This window comes from Onthophagus taurus, chromosome 6 (assembly GCF_036711975.1).
Source record: "Onthophagus taurus isolate NC chromosome 6, IU_Otau_3.0, whole genome shotgun sequence".
Taxonomy (NCBI): domain Eukaryota; kingdom Metazoa; phylum Arthropoda; class Insecta; order Coleoptera; family Scarabaeidae; genus Onthophagus; species Onthophagus taurus.
The window spans coordinates 28,266,397-28,290,163 of record NC_091971.1 but is presented as its reverse complement, the minus strand read 5'-3'; the positions used below and the strand labels follow the sequence as shown (position 1 = coordinate 28,290,163).

Sequence of the window (23,767 nt, the reverse complement as noted above, 5' to 3'; positions counted from 1 at the left end):
TATATATATATATATATATATATATAACATTGATAAGATTTTATTTAAAGAATATAAAAAAACTCACTCTATAGAGATCGAGTTGTAAAATAAAACTTACTAATCAAAGGGTTAAGACCAGAGCCGTCTTTAGCAAATGCGGGGCCTGGTGCAAAATAGTTTTGCAGGGCCTTTATGTAGGTAAATAGCTCTCGACTCTTCTTTTTCATAAACTACCTACCATCATCGTTCTTTCCCACCTCCACCACAATATCGCTACCATTAAAAAATAAACATTGTAATGTGCCTTATCTCAGTTAAAAAAAAAAGCTAAATATTTTGTCATTAATTTTTTTTAATTCTTATTAATACTAAACTTAAACAAATTTAAATCCGCTGAAAAGTATTGCTTTAACAATAATATTCTTACACTACTTAAACTTAATTTTTCTTGCATTTAATCCAGCGAAGTCGTCAATAATTTCTTCAAAATTGACTTTGGCCGTGGTGTCTGCTTCTATCGATAATGTTGCCAAAGACGTTAACCTTTCTTGGCTCATTGATGATCTTAGGTAAGTCTTTGTTAACTTTAACCGAGAAAAACTCCTTTCTGGTAATAGTAAGTAAAATTCTGTAGGCAATGAACGTGTTGGGATATGGATTTTGTATTCTGTTCATAAATCTTAACACACCAGCAGCTGTTTCAACTTCAGCGGGAAGTAGGCCACGAAGAACTTTTAGTTCTGTGAACAAATCATTTCCACAGATATCCTTTTGCCCTTCAAAACTTATAGAGGCTTCTAGGGCTTTGCACTTTTCCAACAATTGTCCTTGTTCAATTGATTTTAATTCTTTTACACTGTACACAAATCCAAACATACTGTTGTAACTAGCAATTTGTTGAAATCTTCTTGAAAGGGACTGTAATATACAATCTACAATATAATAAAAATACTCAACTTTGAAAATTTGTTCAGCAGATTCTAAAACATGCTCATCTTCTCCTTCGTAATCAAACATTTTTCATTTTTTCCTTTGCTTGACTATTTGAAAGTTTGGCTCTATGTCCAAAAGTTTGCTCATTTCTCTTGCAACCATTACTGCTGCAATAAAACCTTTTCTAAATTGCTCAAAAAACTGTACCAGTCCTTGAAGCAACTGCGATGCCATGCCTAAGTGCATTTTTTCAGCCTGCAAGGTTTTGCTTACACTATTTACAGCAAAGAGCACATCATACCAAATAGCTAATGCTACTAAAAACTCATAGCTCCTTAGTTCATTGACAAGGGATCGAGCTTCACTTTTTGCTGTAGGGTCGTCAGTCGCTTAATCTGGTAACGAAGTGCTTTTACACTTTCAATTTTACTTTCCCATCATGTTTTTTTTAAATGTCCCACCGCTTCATTGATGCTGAAAAAACAACATAAATTCTCTGAACAATTCCGAAAAAAGTTATAGCCTTAGGTGAAGATTTTGCGGCATCACAAATCAAGAGATTCAAACTGTGACTTGCACAAGGCATGTAAAACGCCCTTGGATTTATTTGTAAAATTCGAGCTTGAACTCCAGAATACGACCCTTTCATATTTGATCCATTGTCATATCCTTGGCCTCTGCAGTCCTTAATCTCCAAATCTATTTTATCCAGTTCCTCTAATAAAACATCAGTTAAATTTTTGCCTGTTGTTGACTTAACGTCTTTTACCCACTTTTATTCTTAATCTATCACCAAAGACAAGTGCTCTTAGTGGCTGAGATCGGGAGTGCAGTCTAGTAGTACAGAAAAATACTTAGCTGATTTAATGTCTGAAACAATTTTCTCTTTCACCTTTTCAGATAACAGTTTAATCAACTCATTTTGATTATTTGCTCCTAGATAGTGATCGTGAATCTCAGACGATCTGATTCGCCCCAAATGCTCTTGCATGACTGGATCAAAAGTAGCCATCATTTCAATAAGTCCTAAAAAGTTGCCATTGTTTGGCTCATACAGTTTAGAGTTCGATCCCCTGAAAGCAATATTGTGCTGTGCTAAATGTTTAATGCCACTAACAATGCTGTTAAGAACTTCACGCCAATGTTCCTTTTCTTTATTTATCAATTTTATATGTTGCTTATCAATAGTGGACGCTTCAGCTAAACGTATCTCACAATCCGTCCACTTTCCAACATTCTGATCATGAATTGCTGATATTTCGTGATTATCAAGAGCTCTGCCCAAGTGTGCCCAATCACTATACCCATCGTTAGCTAATTGAGATGCAGTGTCATTTCCATACAATTTGCAGCAAAAACAAAATGCTTTATCAGTACTTTTGCTGTAAACTAGCCAACGTCTGTGCACTTGTTCACCATTATTCATAGTTCGTTTGTAAAAATTGGCAGAAAAAAGTCTTTTTTCTGAAAATTAAAATTTTTTACTTGTAACGGGCCCTTTTCTACTATTTCATCAAATTGGGAGTGAGTTAGTAGTTTTAACCATAGAGCAGGATCATAAGCATCTGAAAGTAGTTCAAACCCACCAGTTGAATTTAAAGGGTTACATGATTCTGTTGTTCTAATACATAAAGCGAAAAATTAAAAAATGATTCTTTGAAAATGATAGATAAAGCTCCATATCCCATATAAACATCGTTTCAATGGGAAGTCCGTTGCTCAGTTTATGATCCGTAATCTTCCTCTATTTCACCCAATTTCAAAAGAAAAGGTTGCTAATATGAAAAAACTTCTAAATCTCATGGTTGGGGAAAACTGGGAAGATACTACCGAAGATTTCATTCATTTATACCCAACTGTTCTAACCTTACAAACAGTAAGTTTAGTAGAAGAAGATGACACACTCTGTGACTGTTTAGTTCCTGAAGTTGTTGTTCATATTTAATTATTCATTAATTAATACGTTTTTTGTATTTTTAATAAACAAACTTTATCTACAAATCATTTTTTATTGGTGAACAAAGTCAGGGATAAGACACTGAGAAATTTAAATCAACTATTCAAAGTTTTTATTCGTTGGTACAAAACCAACTTTATCCTGCATAATGGTACAAGACCAACTTTCTGTCATATTCGTGCAAAACCATATAGCAATTAAGTAGTAATTTAATTACTGTCCGAACCCGCCTACTATAATCAAAATTTTGAACTTTAACGCTTACTATTTTGGAATTGAAAATTAACGCTTAGGAGTTCTTATTTTTTCTATTTGCCGCTTTGGAACAATATAGAACAACTCTAGAACAATCTAGAACAATAATCAAAAATTTAAAAATCAAAAAATGGGGGGCTAAATTCCCGCACTCCAAAATTTCTGCATTCCGTGCGTGTTTTGATAAATTTCCCAATATGAGGGAAACCGATAACTGTCTTGCTCATTCCACACATGAATTACAATTTTTACTTTCCAATAATCTATAACGCAAGCAATGGATGTGGCTGTTATCAAAAATTTAAATCGTAAATGTTTAGTTATATCAATAAAATATCTTTGTCCACGACTACCTTATAATACAGGGTGTTTCATGAAGTTCTCCCGGCACTAATGGAGCATGTTGTTTAGGTGATTTGTAATAAAAAAGTTCATATGAACATATGTCCGATTCACTTCACTTATTGAGTTATATGAATTTGAAAATAATATTTAAAAATTATGGCGTTACGGCCCAGCGCTTGGCTCAAAGGGTAAGTGTGCTATGACTGCATTAGTAAAATAAAGTACTTATTGAGGTTACCGTCATGTTTGACCAAAAATGACCAAAAAAGCATTGAGCAAGACAATTCACTTTATTTATTGAGCTACACTTATGCATTTAAAAATAAAGTAATTGCGATAATGTTACTTTTTATTATAATTTGAAAAAATAATTTATTAATTTTAAACATTTTCGAAAATTCCACCTCCTATTTCAATACACTTATCTGCACGCCTGTGAACGGCTCCCGTTGCATTTTTTATCTTTGCACGGTGCTCCTTTATTTGCGTTGCAGCGTCAAAAATTCTTTGGATTAAAGCCTCACGAGTGTCTACTTTTTCTTGATATACTAAATCTTTCATCCAACCCCACATGTTATAATCCAGAGGATTGAGATCTGGAGATCTGGCTGGCCAAACGTGCGGTCCACCTCGACCGATCCAGCGGTTAGGATAACGTTCATTTAGATGATCGGTGACTCTACGGTAAAAATGAGAAGGAGCTCCGTCGTGTTGTAAATACATTCTTAATCGTCTTGCCAGAGGTACATCCCACAACGCGGAAGTTTTCTTCCAAAAATTGCAAGTACCTTTGTCCGGTAAGACGATCTTCAAAAATGAACGGTCCAATAAGTTGATCGTACAACATTCTGCACCACAGATTAATGCTAAATCTGCTTTGAAAATTACTTTCTATGGTAGCATGAGGGTTAATGTCCGACCATTTATGCAAATTATGGATGTTATTTATGCCATCTCGAGTAAATTGTGACTCATCCGTAAATAAAATGTAGCGATACAAATTCCGATTATTATTTAACCACTGACAAAATGCCAAAAGGGAAGTCTTCTGGCTTCAGATGTTGAACACGCTGTAGATGATACGGATGCAGCAGATTTCTTTTTAATGTTCTCCATACCCTGGTATTGGGAATCCCTAAACGTATGGATATGCGTCGCGTACTAATGCAGGCATTGCGCTCGACAATGTCAAGGATGTTCTCTTCCTCTGCAACATTTTGTTGTGTTGCTCGTTCATACTGCATATGAACGCTCGGAAGTAAACCAGTTTCTCGGAGAGCTTGGAAGGTACTACTAAAAGTCTTCGGCGATGGAACACGCCGATTTGGAAAACGTCGTCGATATTTAATTGAAGCTGCAGTAGCGTTTCCATCACAATTTCCAAGTACAAAAACCATATCAGCATACTCAACAGTCGTAAACTTAAACGGCATTGTACACAAATAAAACTCAAATAATTTTAGATTAAACGGCAAGCTTGTCAAATTTGACAGTAAGGTAAATAAGTATATACTTTATTTTACTAATGCAGTCATAGCACACTTACCCTTTGAGCCTCGCGCTGGGCCGTAACGCCATAATTTTTAAATATTATTTTCAAATTCATATAACTCAATAAGTGAAGTGAATCGGACATATGGTCATATGAACTTTTTTATTACAAATCACCTAAACAACATGCTCCATTAGTAAAACGTCATGAAACACCCTGTCACAAAACACCTTATGAATGAGTTTTCTAAAACAAAATGGTAGTCATTTTTCACGGAGTGAATAATAGCGGTGAATAATAATCATTATTACCCGTGAATAATGCCATCTTGACCAGACTACACTCAGACTCACTCAGGTTAATTATGCCACTCGCTACGCTCGTGACATAAACTTAACCTTCGTGAATAATAGCCCTCATTATATGCTCATATAATAATATACTATTATGGAGTGCTAATGGGCTTAGTTCGAAAGTGAACGTACCATAAGTAATCAAAATACACTGTTTAAAGAAATGCTCATTCCAAGTGATGATATAGATGAATTACTTCAACGAATCTGACGAGTCTTTGTAAACAGATACTAATTTAGAGATTTATAATAATGACGAAGATTTTGATAGTCGTTGAAGTCCTTATGTTTGAAAAACAAAATTATGAATTTCAAGAAAGTAGTCATGAAATCACATCTGATACTGATAATCCTATGTCTCTTTAACAAGCTAAAATACCTACAGGATGATAACTTTATTGACTGACAATGAGATTCATCATATCACGTGGTTTTTTAAGATGTTTAGCAAATGATTTTGCTAAACATCTTAAAAAACCTTGTACTGTAAATGATACTAAGAATCCAAAAAAAACATAAACATATAACAATAACAATAAGAAGTAAGTTAACAATAAGAGTTAAGAAAAACCTTGTGTATGGGATTTCCTATGGTGTTTTTAGTCCAGACTGTCTATTTGTAAGTTCCAGCAGTAATCTGCCATCATATGACGATTCCAGCGCCTTATCTCTATAACTTTGATGTCTTGGTGGAACCGTTCCCCTTCTTCTTCTCTGTAACCACCCAGGTTGTCAGAAAATTGATCTAAATTACCTAGTTTTTAGAAATTCTGGAGCATTTTGTTTACTATTTCGAAATATTCTTCAGCTTTGTGATTCCCCAAGAAATTTTTGACAACTGATACAAAGCTTATCCATGCTTACAATTCAACTTGATTCATGTGGTTTGTGAAATCATTGTTGTCTAGAAGAGATTGGATTTGTGGCTCATCAAAAAATCCTGCTTTCAACTTTTCTATACTGAGAGCAACAAATGATTGACAAATATATTTGAAGCAATCTCTATTCCTATATTTCCTAGATCATATTTCCTAGACATCCTAGATTTATTTGTAGTGGCAGAAGAATGATTTTTTTCTCGACTGATCAACGGTTCATGAACGATGTTAATATTTTGATATTCTTCCTTACGAGTAGTTAAGAATAATATTAAGAACAATATTGTTCTTAATTGTAGGAAACCATGTTGCAAGTCCATTCTCAAATGAAAAACGCCTTAAGGAACTTAATTATATTTTTGTTTAGCTAAACAAAATAAATATACAAGCAAGATAATCAACAAACTTTTAAATAAATTTCGAAATAAATAGGTATAGGAATGTTTATAGATAATTTGTAGAGAATTAAATTGTCTTTCAGATAGACTAATAAAATGTGGCTCGTTCCATTTAAAATTTTCGATTTTCTCGCCATTGAATATGCAGAAACAGTAACTCAATTTTTGACCATTCTGTATTTGACAACATCTCAAGAGTAATCATACCAATTTAGAGCTTTTTTGAATCAACGTTGGCTGAGATATGGGGTTTTAAAAAGCATGGTGAAATTTTTCAAAAAAAGCTCAAATACAATAACTTTTATCAACGTCAATATATTTTTTTACGTACAATTAAAAGGTGCAATAAAAACTATAGCATTTCCTTTAAAATAACGAAGTTATGGTCTACTTCCGGCAGACCGGAATGAACAATCCATGCTACCAAAATTTCAAACCTCTACGAATAGTGGTACCTGAAATAGTTCTAACGAACCAGTTACGCGAGATACCTGTATATTTTATATATTTATGTATTTGTGGGCCTGATGTACGATCTCCTATTGGACGACTTTAAATAGTTCCCGTGCGTTTATTATAAACATTTTGACAAAATTTTATGAGAAAAATCGCTTCAGAATAATGTATCCTTCAACCGTATTATGCTCTGGTCCGAAAGATACGGGACACCTGTATACAATTGCTTTGGTATAAAAATGTTGTAGATGGCGCTTTTTACATAACCTAAAATTAAGACCGTTAATTTCAAGAATTATTTTTAACTAACTGATTAAATAAATGAGTGCTTCAAATGAAAATGAATTATTAAAACTGTATCATCACCTGCAAGAAAATAAAGATCCTACAAAAAATGATGTGATTTTGAAACAATTAGCTTATTTAAATAATGTTATTTCAGTCAACAGGTTTGTAGATTTTAATTAAAAGATATGAAGTTAGTTAATACATATATGATATATTAATTAGGTAATATAATGTAATTGATTTTTAGTTTAAGTAATAATGCTGTTGGTGCTTTACTTGAACGGGATTTAAAACTGTTAGAAAATAGAGATGACAACAACTTAAGAAAGATGAAAGAAATTTTGGAAAATCAAAATATAACAATTCCTGAAAGAAAAACTTCATTAGGAAACGTTAATATGGAGTCTTTTTTGCCCAAGTTGCAATGTTCAAACTCAATAATATGTATAGAGTCTGAGAATCCTTCAGAAGAAAACTTTAACGCTTTCATGTCTTTATTTGACACTAAAAAAGTGAATCAAGTTGAAGAAAAAGTTACTGCTAATTTAAATCATCATCTTACAACATCAAAGGGGTTTAAGAATAGAGAAGCTTTAGAAAGAACTGATAAAAATGTGAAAAAAGATAATTTATTTTCATTTAGAACAGCTGGGGATGAATTAAATTTACAACAGAAACAGGGGAATAATAGCAATAATATGAATACCAATGGAAACAATGATATGAACACTAATGGAAGCAATATAAAACAAAGAAAAAGATTAGGAACTAGAAGATTTGTTGGCAGTAAATTTGTTTCTCCCATGCTCTCAAATAACGACAACAAATCAAATAATAGGTATTTGATATGAAAACTTTTAAAATTAAAAATATTAATTCATATTAATTTTTATAGTGGCCAAGAAAATAGTTCAAAAAGTCAAGAATGGATAAAAGATGCTACAGATGATCGTTTAAAAAATATTGAACCTAGAATGGTTGAATTAATTAAGTCCGAGATAATGGATTGTGGACCACCGATAGAATGGTGTGATATCGCAGGGTTAGAATTTGCCAAAACCGCTATTCAAGAAGCTGTGGTTTGGCCTATGTTAAGACCAGATATATTTACTGGTCTTAGAAGACCACCAAAAGGAATTTTATTGTTTGGACCACCAGGAACAGGAAAAACTTTAATTGGTACATAAAAAACTTAATATACAGGCTGATTCACATAAGAACCGACACAGAGCAGGGACATGTATAGGAAAATAAATTAAGATGATTTAACGCAACTTATCTCTATACCAAGTTGTACCTCTAAGGAGTTATAGGCTTTCAAAGTTGGGTCTTAAATTTTTAAAACATTGAATATCTTCGTAATACATTAAGCTAGAAAAACCAAATTTGTTGACACAAACAAGTTGAGACCAATTGAGGCATTTCAAAGGGTTAATTAAGGGTGATGGTTCCCTAAATTTTGGCAGATTTTTTTAACCTTTTTGTGGATTTAATACATTATTACCTCATTTCATGTGGAATTTAATTCTAAAACTTTTTTTACTCTTACTATTTTTTAAAAAACATTGTCGTTTTCATAAAAAAACTCAAAAAACTAAAGACGCGTATCTTGTTAATGCTACTTAAAATCATCGAAAATTCAGTCAGCTGTGAAATTGTACGTAATTTGAGGAATAAATTGTTTATTATGAGCTAAAAAGACATCATCCATAAACAAATTTAGTTTAGGCATAATAATTTTCTAGTGATACAGAGAAAATCCCCAAAATGTCAAAATTAAGTACTTTTGATTTTAAAATCGATCATAACACAAGAATGAAAGGTGATGACGAAAAGCTTTTTAGGAATAAATTGTTTATTATGAACTAAAAAGATATTATTGATAAACAGATTTTGTTTATATGTAATGATTTTCTAGTGATAAAGAGAAAATCCCCATAACTCCCCAATTACTCAAAAATTAATTGTGATAGAGATAAGTTTTTTTGAAATAAATTGTTTATTATGAACTAAAAAGACATCATCCATAAACAGATTTGGTTTAATTATAATGATTTTCTAGTGAAAAAAGAAAAAATCACCAAAATGTCAAAATTGAGTACTTTTGGTATTAAAATAGATTATAACTCAAAAATTAAAGGTGATGGAGAAAAGTTTTTTTGAAATAAATTGTTTATTATGAACTAAAAGGACATTACTCATAAACAGATTTGGTTTAGTTATAATGATTTTCTAATGATAAAGAGAAAATCACCGAAATATCAAAATTGAGTACTTTTGGTATTAAAATTGATCATAACTCAAGGATGAAAGGTGATGGAGAAAAGAAAAGTTTTTTAGGAATAAATTGTTTATTATGAACTAAAAAAACATCATCCATAAACAAATTTAGTTTAGGTATAACGATTTTCTAATGATAAAGAAAAAATCATCAAAATGTTAAAATTGAGTACTTTTGGTATTAAAATAGATCATAACTCAAAAATTAAAGGTGATGGAGAAAAGTTTATTTGAAATAAATTGTTTATTATGAACTAAAAGGACATTACTCATAAACAAATTTGGTTTAGTTATAATGATTTTCTAATGATAAAAAGAGAAAATCATCGAAATATCAAAATTGAGTACTTTTGGTATTAAAATTGATCATAACTCAAGGATGAAAGGTGATGGAGAAAAGTTTTTTAGGAATAAGTTGTTTATTGTCAACTAAAAAAACATCATCCATAAACAAATTTAGTTTAGGTATAATGATTTTCTAATGATAAAGAAAAATCATCAAAATGTTAAAATTGAGTACTTTTGGTATTAAAACAGATCACAACTCAAAAATTAAAGGTGATGGAGAAAAGTTTATTTGAAATAAATTGTTTATTATGAACTAAAAGGACATTACTCATAAACAAATTTGGTTTAGTTATAATGATTTTCTAATGATAAAAAGAGAAAATCATCGAAATATCAAAATTGAGTACTTTTGGTATTAAAATTGATCATAACTCAAGGATGAAAGGTGATGGAGAAAAGTTTTTTAGGAATAAGTTGTTTATTGTCAACTAAAAAAACATCATCCATAAACAAATTTAGTTTAGGTATAATGATTTTCTAATGATAAAGAAAAATCATCAAAATGTTAAAATTGAGTACTTTTGGTATTAAAACAGATCACAACTCAAAAATTAAAGGTGATGGAGAAAAGTTTATTTGAAATAAATTGTTTATTATGAACTAAAAGGACATTACTCATAAACAGATTTGGTTTAGTTATAATGATTTTCTAATGATAAAAAGAGAAAATCATCGAAATATCAAAATTAAATACTTTTGGTATTAAAACTGATCATAACTCAAGGATGAAAGGTGATGGAGAAAAGTTGTTTAGGAATAAATTGTTTATAATGAACTAAAAAAACATTATCCATAAACAAATTTAGTTTAGGTATAATGATTTTCTAGTGATAAAGAAAAAATCACCAAAATGTCAAAATTGAGTACTTTTGGTATTAAAATAGATCATAACTCAAAAATTAAAGGTGATGGAGAAAAGTTTATTTGAAATAAATTGTTTATTATGAACTAAAAGGACATTACTCACAAACAGATTTGGTTTAGTTATAATGATTTTTTAATGATAAAAAGAGAAAATCATCGAAATATCAAAATTGAGTACTTTTGAATTTAAAATCGATCATAACTCAAGAATGAAAGGTGATGACGAAAAGCTTTTTAGGAATAAATTGTTTATTATGAAATAAAAAGATATTATTGATAAACAGATTTTGTTTAGATGTAATGATTTTCTAGTGATAAAGAGAAAATCCCCATAATGTCAAAATTGAGTACTTTTGTTATCAAAATCGATCATTACTCGAAAATTAATTGTGATGGAGATAAGTTTTTTTGAAATAAATTGTTTATTATGAACTGAAAAGACATCATCCATAAACAGATTTGGTTTAGTTATAATAAAGATTATAATGATTTTCTAGTGATAAGGAAAAAATCACCAAAATGTTAAAATTGAGTACTTTTGGTATTAAAATAGATCATAACTCAAAAATTAAAGGTGATGGAGAAAAGTTTATTTGAATTAAATTGTTTATTATGAACTAAAAGGACATTACTCATAAACAGATTTGGTTTAGTTATAATGATTTTTTAATGATAAAAAGAGAAAATCATCGAAATATCAAAATTGAGTACTTTTGATATTAAAATTGATCATAACTCAAGGATGAAAGGTGATGGAGAAAAGTTTTTTAGGAATAAATTGTTTATTATGAACTAAAAAAACATCATCCATAAACAAATTTAATTTAGGTATAATGATTTTGTAATGATAAAGAAAAAATCATCAAAATGTTAAAATTGAGTACTTTTGGTATTAAAATAGATCATAACTCAAAAATTAAAGGTGATGGAGAAAAGTTTATTTGAAATAAATTGTTTATTATGAACTAAAAGGACATTACTCATAAACAGATTTGGTTTAGTTATAATGATTTTTTAATGATAAAAAGAGAAAATCATCGAAATATCAAAATTGAGTACTTTTGATATTAAAATTGATCATAACTCAAGGATGAAAGGTGATGGAGAAAAGTTTTTTAGGAATAAATTGTTTATTATGAACTAAAAAAACATCATCCATAAACAAATTTAGTTTAGGTATAATGATTTTCTAATGATAAAGAAAAAATCATCAAAATGTTAAAATTGAGTACTTTTGGTATTAAAATTGATCCTAACTCAAGGATGAAAGGTGATGGAGAAAAGTTTTTTAGGAATAAGTTGCTTATTGTCAACTAAGAAGACATCATTCATAAACAAATTTAGTTTATATGTAATGATTTTCAGGTGATGAAGAGAAACTCCCCAAAATGTCAAAATTGAGTACTTTTGGTGTTAAAATCGATCATAACTCAAGAATGAAAGGTGATGGAGGAAAGATGGAGAAAACTTTGTCGTCAAATAACTTTATACCCTATTTGTCAAGTTTGACGTACAATTTCATAGCCAACTACTAAATTTTCTCTTATTTCTCAATGTCAAAATTTAGGGTACATCACCCTTAATCAACCCTATGAAATGCCTCAATTGAGTTCAATTTGCTACCAATTAATACCCTTGGTACACTCATAATGTATACCAAATTTGGTTTTTCTAGCTTAATGTATTACAAAGATATTGAACTTTTTAAAAATTTAAGAGCCAACTTTGAAGGCCTATAACTCCTGAGGTGTACAACTTAGTATAGAGGTAAGTTACGTTAAATCATCTTAATTTATTGTCCTCTACATGTCCCTGCTCTGTGTCGGTTCTTATGTGAATCATCCTGTATATATACCTATATATATATTATATATATATAATTCGGGAATTTTGCCTTTAAATTATGTCAGATAATAGTGAAAGCATGTAGGTAGATAGTATCCAAAGATATTAGATATACTATACAGTTGTTCATAAAACTTAGTAAATTTTGATGTTTTTTGAATGAAACACCCTGTTGTTATATGCTGGTTAAATTGGCCATGGAGTTTCCTTTAATTTATGCTAACTATATCATGTGTCCATTTTTAGTAATTTTCGTGATATTTACAATTTAAAGAAAAATATGTAATAAAATATGCCATTATTGTACTTAATATTGCATTCTGTCTATTTCTTTCAGTTATTTTTTGTTCTTTTTGTTTTTGTTTGATTAATACTTTATAGTGTAAAATAATTTTTCTGCCATATAGAGATTTAGAAAAGTGTAAGTAATTAAACATGGAATTGTTCTGCCATTTCATTTTACACTTTGTATTTTTATCACTTTTTGATTATTAATCAAATAATATTTTGCAAAAATTTCAAAATTCAATTATTAGTTTTATGAGAACTTAATTCATATTATAATAACTCATTATTTATATTCATGTTTTATGTCGACTTGCCTATTAATTAAATTAATAGCTACTTGTTATGCAATGTTTAGTAAGTGTTAATAGTTTGTTTCTGCATTTGCTTCAAATATTTACAGAGAAAAAAAAGGGATTTGTTGTTTAATAAATGGTAATAATATCAATAAAAATTAAATTACAGTACTGTTTCATTAAAGTTAAATCAGTACTAATTAAAGTACATTTTTCTTTAAATTGTAAATATCCCTAAAACAACTAAAATTGGACATGACGTACTTAACATAAATTAAAGGTAGCTTGATTGGCTGTTCAACCACCACATAATATATAGGATGTTTCATTTAAAAAACGTATGGAAAAGCCATTAAAAAAACATCAAAATTTACAAAGTTTTATGAACACGCTGTATAGTGTGTTGAATATCTTTGAATACTATCTACCTGGTATAGTTTAAAGGAGAATTCGGAAAAAATGGCAATAAGGCTTGTAGAATTAAAAAAAAGTTACACTCTTTTCAGTTTTAATCTTTTGAGAAAAAGTAGAAAGTGAATTTGGACAATTATCAGCTAATATGAAAGCTGGTTTCAAACGACCAATACTAATAACATTATATTTTTGATTATTTTTCTTCTTCTCCTGATCCTTATGTTTGATGGCGTCGGATAAGTCTTTTCTTATTCCTCTATCCACTTCTTCCACTACCTCCGGTTCCTAGCTCATTCCTTTATATCTGCTAGAGTCTTCCTCTCTTCTTCCCAATTTCTGTTATTCTTTCTTCCCACTTCTTCTTAGGTCTTCCCCTCTTTCTTTTATCCCTTATCTTTGCTTCAAATACCTTTTTTATTATTGTGTTATGTTCCATTGTAATTATGTGGGTGTACCAGTTTAGTTGCTTCCTCTCTATTTTGCTGATTATCTCCCCCTGATCTACTCCCAGTCTTATTTCCTCATTCCTTATCCTCTCCCACTTCGTCTTCCCCACTGTTTTCCCTAAAAATTTCATTTCCATTGACGTGATCTTTCCTTCTTGTTTATCTTGGAGTGTTCATGAATCATTGGCATATGTTAATATTTGGACTTTCAGTTTTATCTTTTTATCTATCTTGTTCTGCGGCTTTACTAATGTTTTAAATCATTGTACGCCATACATATATGCGGATGATACTCAGCTTCTTTATTCTTTTAACATGTGTGATTTTGAGACTGCTCAAGCCAATATAAATCATGATTTACGCAGTGTTGAACAATTTCCTAGTAAGCTTTGTCTTCAAATAAATACCTCAAAATCTTCAGTTATGGTTTTTGGTGATGAGGCTTCCACTGATTTTGTTAAATCCAACATGCATTCGGAGGTCGCTGGCAATGAGCTCGGTTTTGAGAGTGATGCCAGGAATCTGGGGATCATTATTGATGGGCATGTCAAGTCCCTTCTACGGAGAGCCTATTCCACCCTAAAATTGCTTTATAATAATAGATATATCTTGAACCAGAAACTTAGAATACAGCTTTGTGATGTCCTGGTATTGTCAATATTTAACTATGGCGACGTAGTTTATCACTCTTGTCTTGACAGTGTCCATATGGCAAAGATGCAAACTCTTCAAAATTCCTGCTTACGTTTTATATACGGTATACGTAGGGGGGACCGTGCGCTGGCGTGGGCCGGATGGCTGAATATGACGCGACGTAGACACTCTTTGTGTCTCTACCATAAAATTATATATTAATTATAATATATTAATTGATTAAAGAGGATTGGTTATTCTTTAATGATTAAAATCCAAATACATGAAATTCCTCTTGATTTTGTATTTATTTTTTTGTTAAGTCATTTAACGTTTCGAACTATTTACATAGTTCATCATCAGAAATCACTTTGTCGAGTATCCCTATTGATTAATTTATCAATTCTATCGGTAAATTGTGTATATTTCCATGATCTTACATTTTATAAATTTTTCAAATTACAAAACATTTCAACGTGTTCGTATAGTCGCTAAGTCCATACGAACACGTTGAAATGTTTTGTAATTTGAAAAATTTATAAAATGTAAGATCATGGAAATATACACAATTTACCGATAGAATTGATAAATTAATCAATAGGGATACTCGACAAAGTGATTTCTGATGATGAACTATGTAAATAGTTCGAAACGTTAAATGACTTAACAAAAAAATAAATACAAAATCAAGAGGAATTTCATGTATTTGGATTTTAATCATTAAATTATATATTAAAATAACAAGATTAAATTTCGCACGGACATACACAATATTAATGTTAGGCATAAATATACACTGACGATACCTCTCCACCGCTTAGAACTATTTAAACGTAGTTTTTCTTACTGTATGCCTAACTTGTATAACTTGCTACCTGATTCATTCAAAGGTCTTCAATTCCCTTCAAGAGCAAAGTTAAGGTGTTTTTGAGTGAGCTGTTGAATGATAGATTTTAGTTTGTTATTATTATTATTTTTGAAGAGGAAAGGAAAGAAAAAAATATTTTTTTTTATTGACTTGAATCGTTCGGTTGTACCTTTTTGATTTTGTTGTTGTATTCAAAATGAGGGTCTTTGAAAAACAGATTGATCAGGAGACTAGTGCTCTTGGTCGACCTGACATGACCCTCTTTGATCAGATTTAGACACATCTCATTAATTTCTTAATTTTATTTGTCTTTGTATTACTCTTTGTTTTATTTTGTTTCTTATCTGATCAATAAACATCTTTATTATTATTATTACATTTTATGGCCAACTACTAAATAAAATTTTCATAAAAATAGTAATGTCAGTAACAATTTCCGGTGTAGCCGGAAGTGGTACAAACATGACACTGCCACTAAAAGGTAGATCTCTTCACCTTATATCAAGGTGCCAAATATCAAATTCATTGCATCTACAGTTGCCCTATAATGACGTGTTACAGAAAAATGGAAGGCATATTTGAAGTCAACTCACCAACTGTAGAAATATTTTGCAGCACAGTGTAATTATTTAGAAAATCAAAAAAGTGCTTTTTTTCTTTCTCAAACGATTTAGTAACTGTCGACCGTCGGGATACTAATAACTCATCCTGTATGTAGTAATACTTGTCTTTCCTGTGATTCCATATATTTTATCATTTTTGAGGCTAATCTATCTTGACCAGGAGCTTTTCCATTATTTAATTCTGTTATTACCGTTTTCAACTCCTCCATGTTTATCTGCTCATATGTTTCTGTTCTGTCTCTTTCTTGTATATAGGGGCTGGTAACTTAATTTTTTAACTATTTACGTTTAACAGTACCATGAAGTGTTCCTTTAATTTTTCCATCTCTCTCGTCATCCCTCCGTAATAGTCCGTTTTTGTCCTTTACCGCTTTAGTTTTCCCATAAGTTTTTAACAAATAACTTTTGATTTTCCTTTCTATCTTTTTCCATCCTATCTCCAAACTCTATCCAATTTTGCTTTTTTGCCTCAATCACCATTCCTTTGGCTTTCTTCATTTCCTTCTTATGTTCATCATAACTTCCCGCGTTTTTTTCTTTAGATAATTGTTGTATTTGTATTATTTGTTTCAGCAAGTACTTAATCTTTGTGTTTATAAAACGAATTTGTAACTATCACGTTCTGCATCATGCAGAACGTCCGTCGTATCCTCAATTAGTTGTTCCCATTTCTTATCTATTACAAGCAACCCCACCAGCTCTTTTTTTGATTTCCACTTCGCTATAAATGAATTGCATAAAAAACTTAAATAATTCTTTAAAAGTACATTTTGTTTGGTTGGACTTTTAGGAAAATGTGTAGCGTCTCAAAGTAATTCGACATTCTTTAGCATCTCAGCATCATCTTTAACATCAAAATGGGTGGGAGATGGAGAAAAAATGGTTAGAGCTTTATTTACTGTAGCTAGATGTCATCAACCAGCGGTAAAAAAAATGTTCAAAGTTTTCTTTAATTTAAATTTATTAAAATTATTTATTTCTGGCTTTTTTAAAGGTGATTTTTATTGATGAAATCGATTCTTTATTATCGCAAAGAAGCGAAACCGAACATGAAAGTTCAAGAAGAATTAAAACGGAATTTTTGGTTCAATTGGATGGGGCAACTACGGATAATGAGGAAAGACTTTTAGTTATTGGGGCTACTAATCGTCCTCAAGAGTTAGATGAAGCTGCCAGAAGGAGATTTGTTAAAAGACTTTACATTCCACTTCCAGAGTTATCGGTAAATTAGAACTAAATTTAATGATATTATAAAATGAATGTTTTAAAACTTAAAGGCGAGACTACAATTAGTTAAGAAATTGATGTCGAATGAACGTCATAAGTTGTCGGAAGAAAATTTTGAAGAAATCTCTCGTTTATCAGATGGTTATTCTGGTGCTGATATGAGAAATCTCTGCGCTGATGCTTCGATGGGTCCAATTAGATCTATCGATGTTCATTTAATACAAAGTATTCAATCCACGGAGGTAAAAAATTACTTTATTATATTATTAATTTAATTTTATACATTTCTAATAATTTTAGGTTCGAGCAATTAATATAGACGATTTTCGAAAAGCGTTAACCAGAGTTAAATCAAGCGTTTCACCAAATGATTTAAATCAGTATGTGATTTGGGATAATACATATGGATCTGGAAATTTAACTTAAGATTGTTTTCATATTTAATTTTTCTGTTAATTGTTACGATTTGTTTAAAGATAAATAAGTTAAGAATACAATGATAATATTAATAAAAAGTGCATCTTTTTAAGTAATTAGTTTTGTTTGATTAATTACTTTCTAATTGTTCATAAGCTTATAAAAATGTTAAAAATCTTGTAAAAAGCATGTTTTTGAACCATCCACATATGACACTGATAGGCTGACAACATTTGTAAGGGTGCATTTATGTTGGAGCTGCAATAAATGATAAGATCGACGATACTAGCGAAGCAAAGAAAATGTTGTCATATTTTATGTACAGGTGTTTATAGTGGAGCGACGCATTGTCACATTAATTGTATTCCCTATTTTCTTTGCTATTAACAGGTATGGTCAGCATGGATATCGACGCTTAATTAGTAAAGTTTTTGTTGTTTTTATTAACAATTTTTACATTCTTTTCAAAAATTATGTGATATAAGGGTACTAAAATTTTACGTCATCTTAAAGAGAAAAAAATCTCTATATCAAATGAACGAAAATTTACATTACTATTTAAAAAATTTCAAGTATTATTCATTGCTCATTTGTTTTCTGAAATAAAAACAATTGAACGCTGTATTACGGCAAATAAAATATTAAACAACTTTTGTATAAAATATTTTTTTATAAAGTTGATACCTACCAAGATATATACTATATTCCATACATAATGGGCACCCTGTATAGCGGGATATGTAAATTAATATTGACGAGTGTTATCCTGATATATCTTCTATCATAGGTAGCCATGGACTAAAAATTTACTAATATAAAATAATAATACAGGGTCATCCACGACGACCATCCATTAGAACTTTACAGGGTTGTGGCCAATACAAAAATTTGAAAATTCAGATTTAAGTATTATTAATTGCTTTCTCTTCGACTAAAATATTTTCAGATTTCTAGCACTTCCGGTTATACCGGAAGTCCCCACCTACTTTTTTTTTTAAATGGAACACCCTATATATTTTTACATTTTTTTATTTGTCTGTTTTCAAAGTTTATGAATAACTTTACTTTTTGCAATTTGATTCGGCCGTCCTCGAGTTATTCGAATTTTTCTAGAAAAATCTGCTCCAGCAGACATTTGTTAAAAAAATCAGAGAACACTCGAACTAGTGTATGAACTGGCCTTTTGAACTCCGCCCAACTATCCAAGGTGAAGAAATTCCTTTCTCAAAGGAAGTCAAATATCTAGGAGTAATCCTAGACAAAACCCTGTCATGGAATGGACATTTGCAGGGAATTTTGCACAAAGCTAGACTATCCTTGTGGACTTGTCGCAGTCTTTGTGGAAAAAGTTGGGGTCTTACCCCTGAAAGACTGTACTGGCTCTATGTGACTGGTTAGACCTATGATCACATACGGAGCAGCAGCCTGGTATAGGAAAGTCCGACAGACTTCAGTTATCAGTAAACTTTCACGAATTCAACGAGTAGCTGGATTGGCAATCTCTGGTGCGATAGGCACAACGCCAACTCTAGCAATGGAGGTTCTGCTTGGCCTATCTCCTCTGCATTTGCATATAGAGAAAGTGGCTAGAACAACCATTTACAGATTTAAGCAATATGCTCAAAACTGTTCCGACATGTCCTACCAATGGGCTGCGGAAGACATTATAAGCACTGATACTGTGCTATCAATGCCGTCTGATTTGGCGGTATCACTATCAGTGATTAATGCTCGATACCAGATTGTACTGCCTGAGCGGCAGTCCTGGATCGAAAATGAAAATTCTCTGGTTCGGGCAGACATTTGCTTGTACACAGATGGATCAAAAACGCCTGAAGGGGTAGGAGCAGGAGTATACTGCCAGACACCTCGAATTAAGCAAGCCTACAGCCTGGGTACGTACTGTACTGTATTCCAGGCGGAAGTATTTTCTATTGACATGGGTGCTAAAATCCTTCTTGAAAGAGGGGTGAAGAACATGACAGTACGAATCTTCTCAGACAGTCAAGCCGCTCTCCAGGCGCTGCAAGCCGTGAAAACGGTGTCGGCTCTGGTTAATGATTGTAAGAGAACATTAAACACACTGAGTTGTGATAACAAAGTCTCTCTGATCTGGATCCCGGGTCACTCTGGTGTTGCTGGCAATGAAGCGGCAGACAAGCTAGCACGAGATGGCAGCGCTGAAGCGTTTGTGTGACCGGAACCAGCAGTTGGTGTATCATTTGCGATGGCCAAATATAGGATTGGACTGTGGGCTGAAGAGAGACTTCGCCTACTGTGGACCAGTTCTCCTGGAATGAGACATGCTAAGGTGTTTATTAACATCGCCACTGTCAAACCCGGGAATATTTTAGGACTTGCCCGTAGTAGCATAAAAGTTCTAATGGGTGTTTTTACTGGGCACTGCCGATTAAAAGCACACCTCAACTTGTTGGGTTTAGCCGACGATGTTGAATGCCGACTATGTGCGGAGGAAGCAGAGACGGTTGAGCATGTTTTATGCCACTGCCCTGCCGTTAACCGTATCAGATTCTCGATTTTTGGGTCGCAGTTTATCTCCTCAAAAGATCTGAATGACCTTTCGCCGAGCAAGGTATTAATGTTCGTTAAGAGCATTGGACTGCACGGTGAAATTTGATAATATCTATCGGGGTACAATAGATCCTTAGGGTCGCGGTGCAAGGTTGGTTGGTCCGCCTACCCGATATGTATTCTATGTAATGTAATGTATGGCCTTTTGAAAATTTGCAGACTTCTGTGTTTGATGCCAGCTTTTTACTAAAATATTTTCAGGTTCCGGGTGCTTGCGGTTACACCGAAAGAGGTGACAATTTTCATATTTCAAATGGAACACCCTGCACTCTCCATAAATTATTATCAAATTCAAATAATCCTCATTACTAAATTCCAAACGTGGCATTTCTTGAGAACAGATCACTACAAAAAGTAACCTAGTCATCACACCAAAAGAAATAAACCATAGCTTTAGCAAATGTCAAACTGTTTACTCTTTCCTTAATGATCCTCTGATAATACATAACCACAACAACATTCCCAACACAAAATTTTTTTTCCGGCGGTCAAAGTAGATGATTTATAAATTATAAAAAGTAACGTTGTAGTTGACATTTTTGATTGAAAAATGTTATAAAACTCAGGTGTTCAATTTAAAATATGAAAATTGTCACCTCTTCCGGTGTAACCACAAGTACCCGGAACCTGAAAATACTTTAGTTAAAAAGCTCGCATCAAACATCACAACTCTGCAAATTTTCAAACCTCCACTTCATTCGGTTATTCACTAAGTCGCACTAGGTATTCATGACACACTAGGTTAAATATCGATATTTGTGTGCATTTTTCAATAAATCCTAATTATTTCCCAAACTATAAATGTTAGGTATAGGACATATGGGATATAAAAGATGTAAAATGAGACACCGAAGACGACTAAGTAATAAAATATGGGGGGTGTCATTTAAAGAAATGAAGTTATGGTACTTCCAAGTTTCGAAAAGGTAACGTGCCATAGTAAAGTGACCAAACGTTCTAGACAGCCATACTAGGCACCAAAACATACTCCATCATGTTGCTTAAGCATGTTCTGAATCCTAAATTGATAACCTAAAAATCAAGTGTTCTCTGATTTTTTGAACAAATGTCTGCTGGAGCAGATTTTTCTAGAAAAATTCGAATAACTCGAGAACGGCATTCAGAACAGATGTTCTAATATCAATATTAGAAATATAGGTATTATTAGACCTCCTAAACACGAGACGTCGTTATTTGAACGATCCTTCACTTATTGCCTTCCTTAATGTTATAATCCGCTACCAGGCTCTTTGAAATCTCTAAATTTGAATGCGTTTAAGAAGAAACTGCGACAAATGTTAATGGATGAACGATCTGGCGTATAGTTGCTGAGTTTCGCATGCATATGTATTGCTTACTTTTCTAAGAGTATCACGACTTATTGTATTACAAGCATCACGAATTTTTTGTTTAAGATATTCAACATTGTTTGTGGGAGTACTATATACAATATTCTTGATTGTGCCCCATAAAAAGAAGTCCATGCAGCTTAAGTCTGGTGACTTGCTGGCCAACGCACTGGACCAGATCTTCCTATCCATCTCTTAGGATATACGTGGTTCATATATTGCGTAACAATTGCAGAATTGTGATAGAGCGCTCCATCCATTTGAAACAAACCATACATTTTCCTGCATGACAGGTATATTTTGCAACAAATTGGGCACTTCATTTTCTAAGAAATGGAGAAAGATTGATCCATTAAAATTGTCATCGAAAAAATATGGACCCACTAAATATCGATCGATTATGCCGCACCATACATTAATTCCAAAGTGGCCTTGATTTTCGACTTCATTAATCACATCAGGATTTTCGGTGGCCCAGTATCTTTCATTCTGCCTATTTGGAAGCCCATTACATACAAATCGGTTCTCATCAGTCCATAAAATGTAATTATATATCCTTCTATTGTAGTCTTCCAATATGGCCATATTCGCTAAAAAATCTATGCGTTTATTACGATTATTTTCATTTAAAAGCTACAAGTTGTTCAATTTGTATGCAAAATATCCGTTCTTCGTAAGTATTCGACGTATGGAGGAATAGGTAATATTTAATTGTTGACTTGCCATATTAATAGATGCTCTAGGATTATGTTCAAAAAACTGACAAACTTCAGCTACGACGCCATCATTGCATACGGTTTTTTTAATATTAACATGTTTCCTACAGGAAAACGCGTCTGTATTTTTTCTTAAATTTTGTTCCAATCGGGTAAAAAACTTGTGGTTAGGAACAGCTCGGTCTGGATACTTTTCGCGATAAAGTCGGACAGCTGCCCTTGAATTACGGCGAGCTTCACCGGAAATTAAAAGTATGTCAACCTTTTCCTGGTGATTTGCCATTTTTAAGAAACAAATGCAAGACTAAATTTGACACTGAGTCATATTAACAAATGTTCATATATTTTCAATCCATGGTTACCTATGATGGAAGAATTAGTAGAATGATGCTCGTCAATATTAATTTACGTATCCCGCTATATATTAAAAACTATTAGAGATATAAAAAAACGTTTTTATTCAGTATTGCTAAGCATTGTATGGGCATCCTATTTCTAAACAGAAAAAAATGTGTTCAAAAAATAAATTTGTATGCGTCGCGACGCCTAGCGTCGCCGTCCAAAATTTGTAACGTCCGATGTTTCTTAAAGCTGAGATACTATTTAAAATGGTATACATTACAGTTTATATATATATAAGATACAGTTTTATTTGTAGATTAGGCTTTCTTTTATTTTAAGGGGCACACCTAGTGTGACCGCCTTAAAAAAAGGTGTTTTTCTTTAATTTTCTTAAAGAAAATTACTGGCTGAAATGTTTTAAAATTTTGAGGATATATTTATACATAGGTAGTAAGTATACACATAAATTTTCAAATGAAAAAAATTAATTTTCAGCCAGTTATTCGCTATCTCCCAAGTCACCAGGTTCTCCGCTGCTGCAGTGATTGCAGCTTTCACCGTGGCTAAAATTAAAAAAAATAAAAAGATTATTAAACTAGAAGGTATTGCCTATACAATGACCCACGATTATGAAAAAAAAATTAAAATTTTACAAAATGGCAGAGTTTTGAAAAAAATTTCGTATTTTGCTCAAAAATTGAATGATTTTTGGCCCGCCAGTAGTACATTTTTCATACAATCGAAGAACTGGAGGGTCATTGTACAGAGAAACATACAGTGCTAGAGTAAAGTAACCCCCCCCCCCCTTTTTAACTTCCGAACAGATTGAGATATCAATATGAGCAAAAAACCGTCAGGTTCTATATTTTATCAGCACAAATATTT

At 31.9% G+C, this 23,767-nt stretch overlaps 1 protein-coding gene across 2 annotated transcripts; it reads left to right on the top strand.

Moving 5' to 3' along the window:
- The first annotated feature begins 7,301 nt into the window (after nucleotides 1-7,301).
- Nucleotides 7,302-17,999, top strand: LOC111429482 (fidgetin-like protein 1). 2 transcript variants are annotated; one of them, XM_023065404.2, is made up of 7 exons: nucleotides 7,302-7,498; nucleotides 7,585-8,175; nucleotides 8,233-8,516; nucleotides 17,030-17,163; nucleotides 17,234-17,461; nucleotides 17,517-17,708; nucleotides 17,767-17,999. In XM_023065404.2, the coding sequence occupies exons 1-7, from the start codon at nucleotides 7,371-7,373 to the stop codon at nucleotides 17,890-17,892; spliced, it is 1,683 nt and encodes a 560-aa protein (XP_022921172.2). In that variant the 5' UTR covers nucleotides 7,302-7,370; the 3' UTR covers nucleotides 17,893-17,999. The 2 variants fall into 2 exon arrangements, with proteins under 2 accessions (XP_022921172.2, XP_022921174.2); XM_023065406.2 differs by having other exon boundaries at nucleotides 7,439-7,527.
- Nucleotides 18,000-23,767: the final 5,768 nt, after the last annotated feature.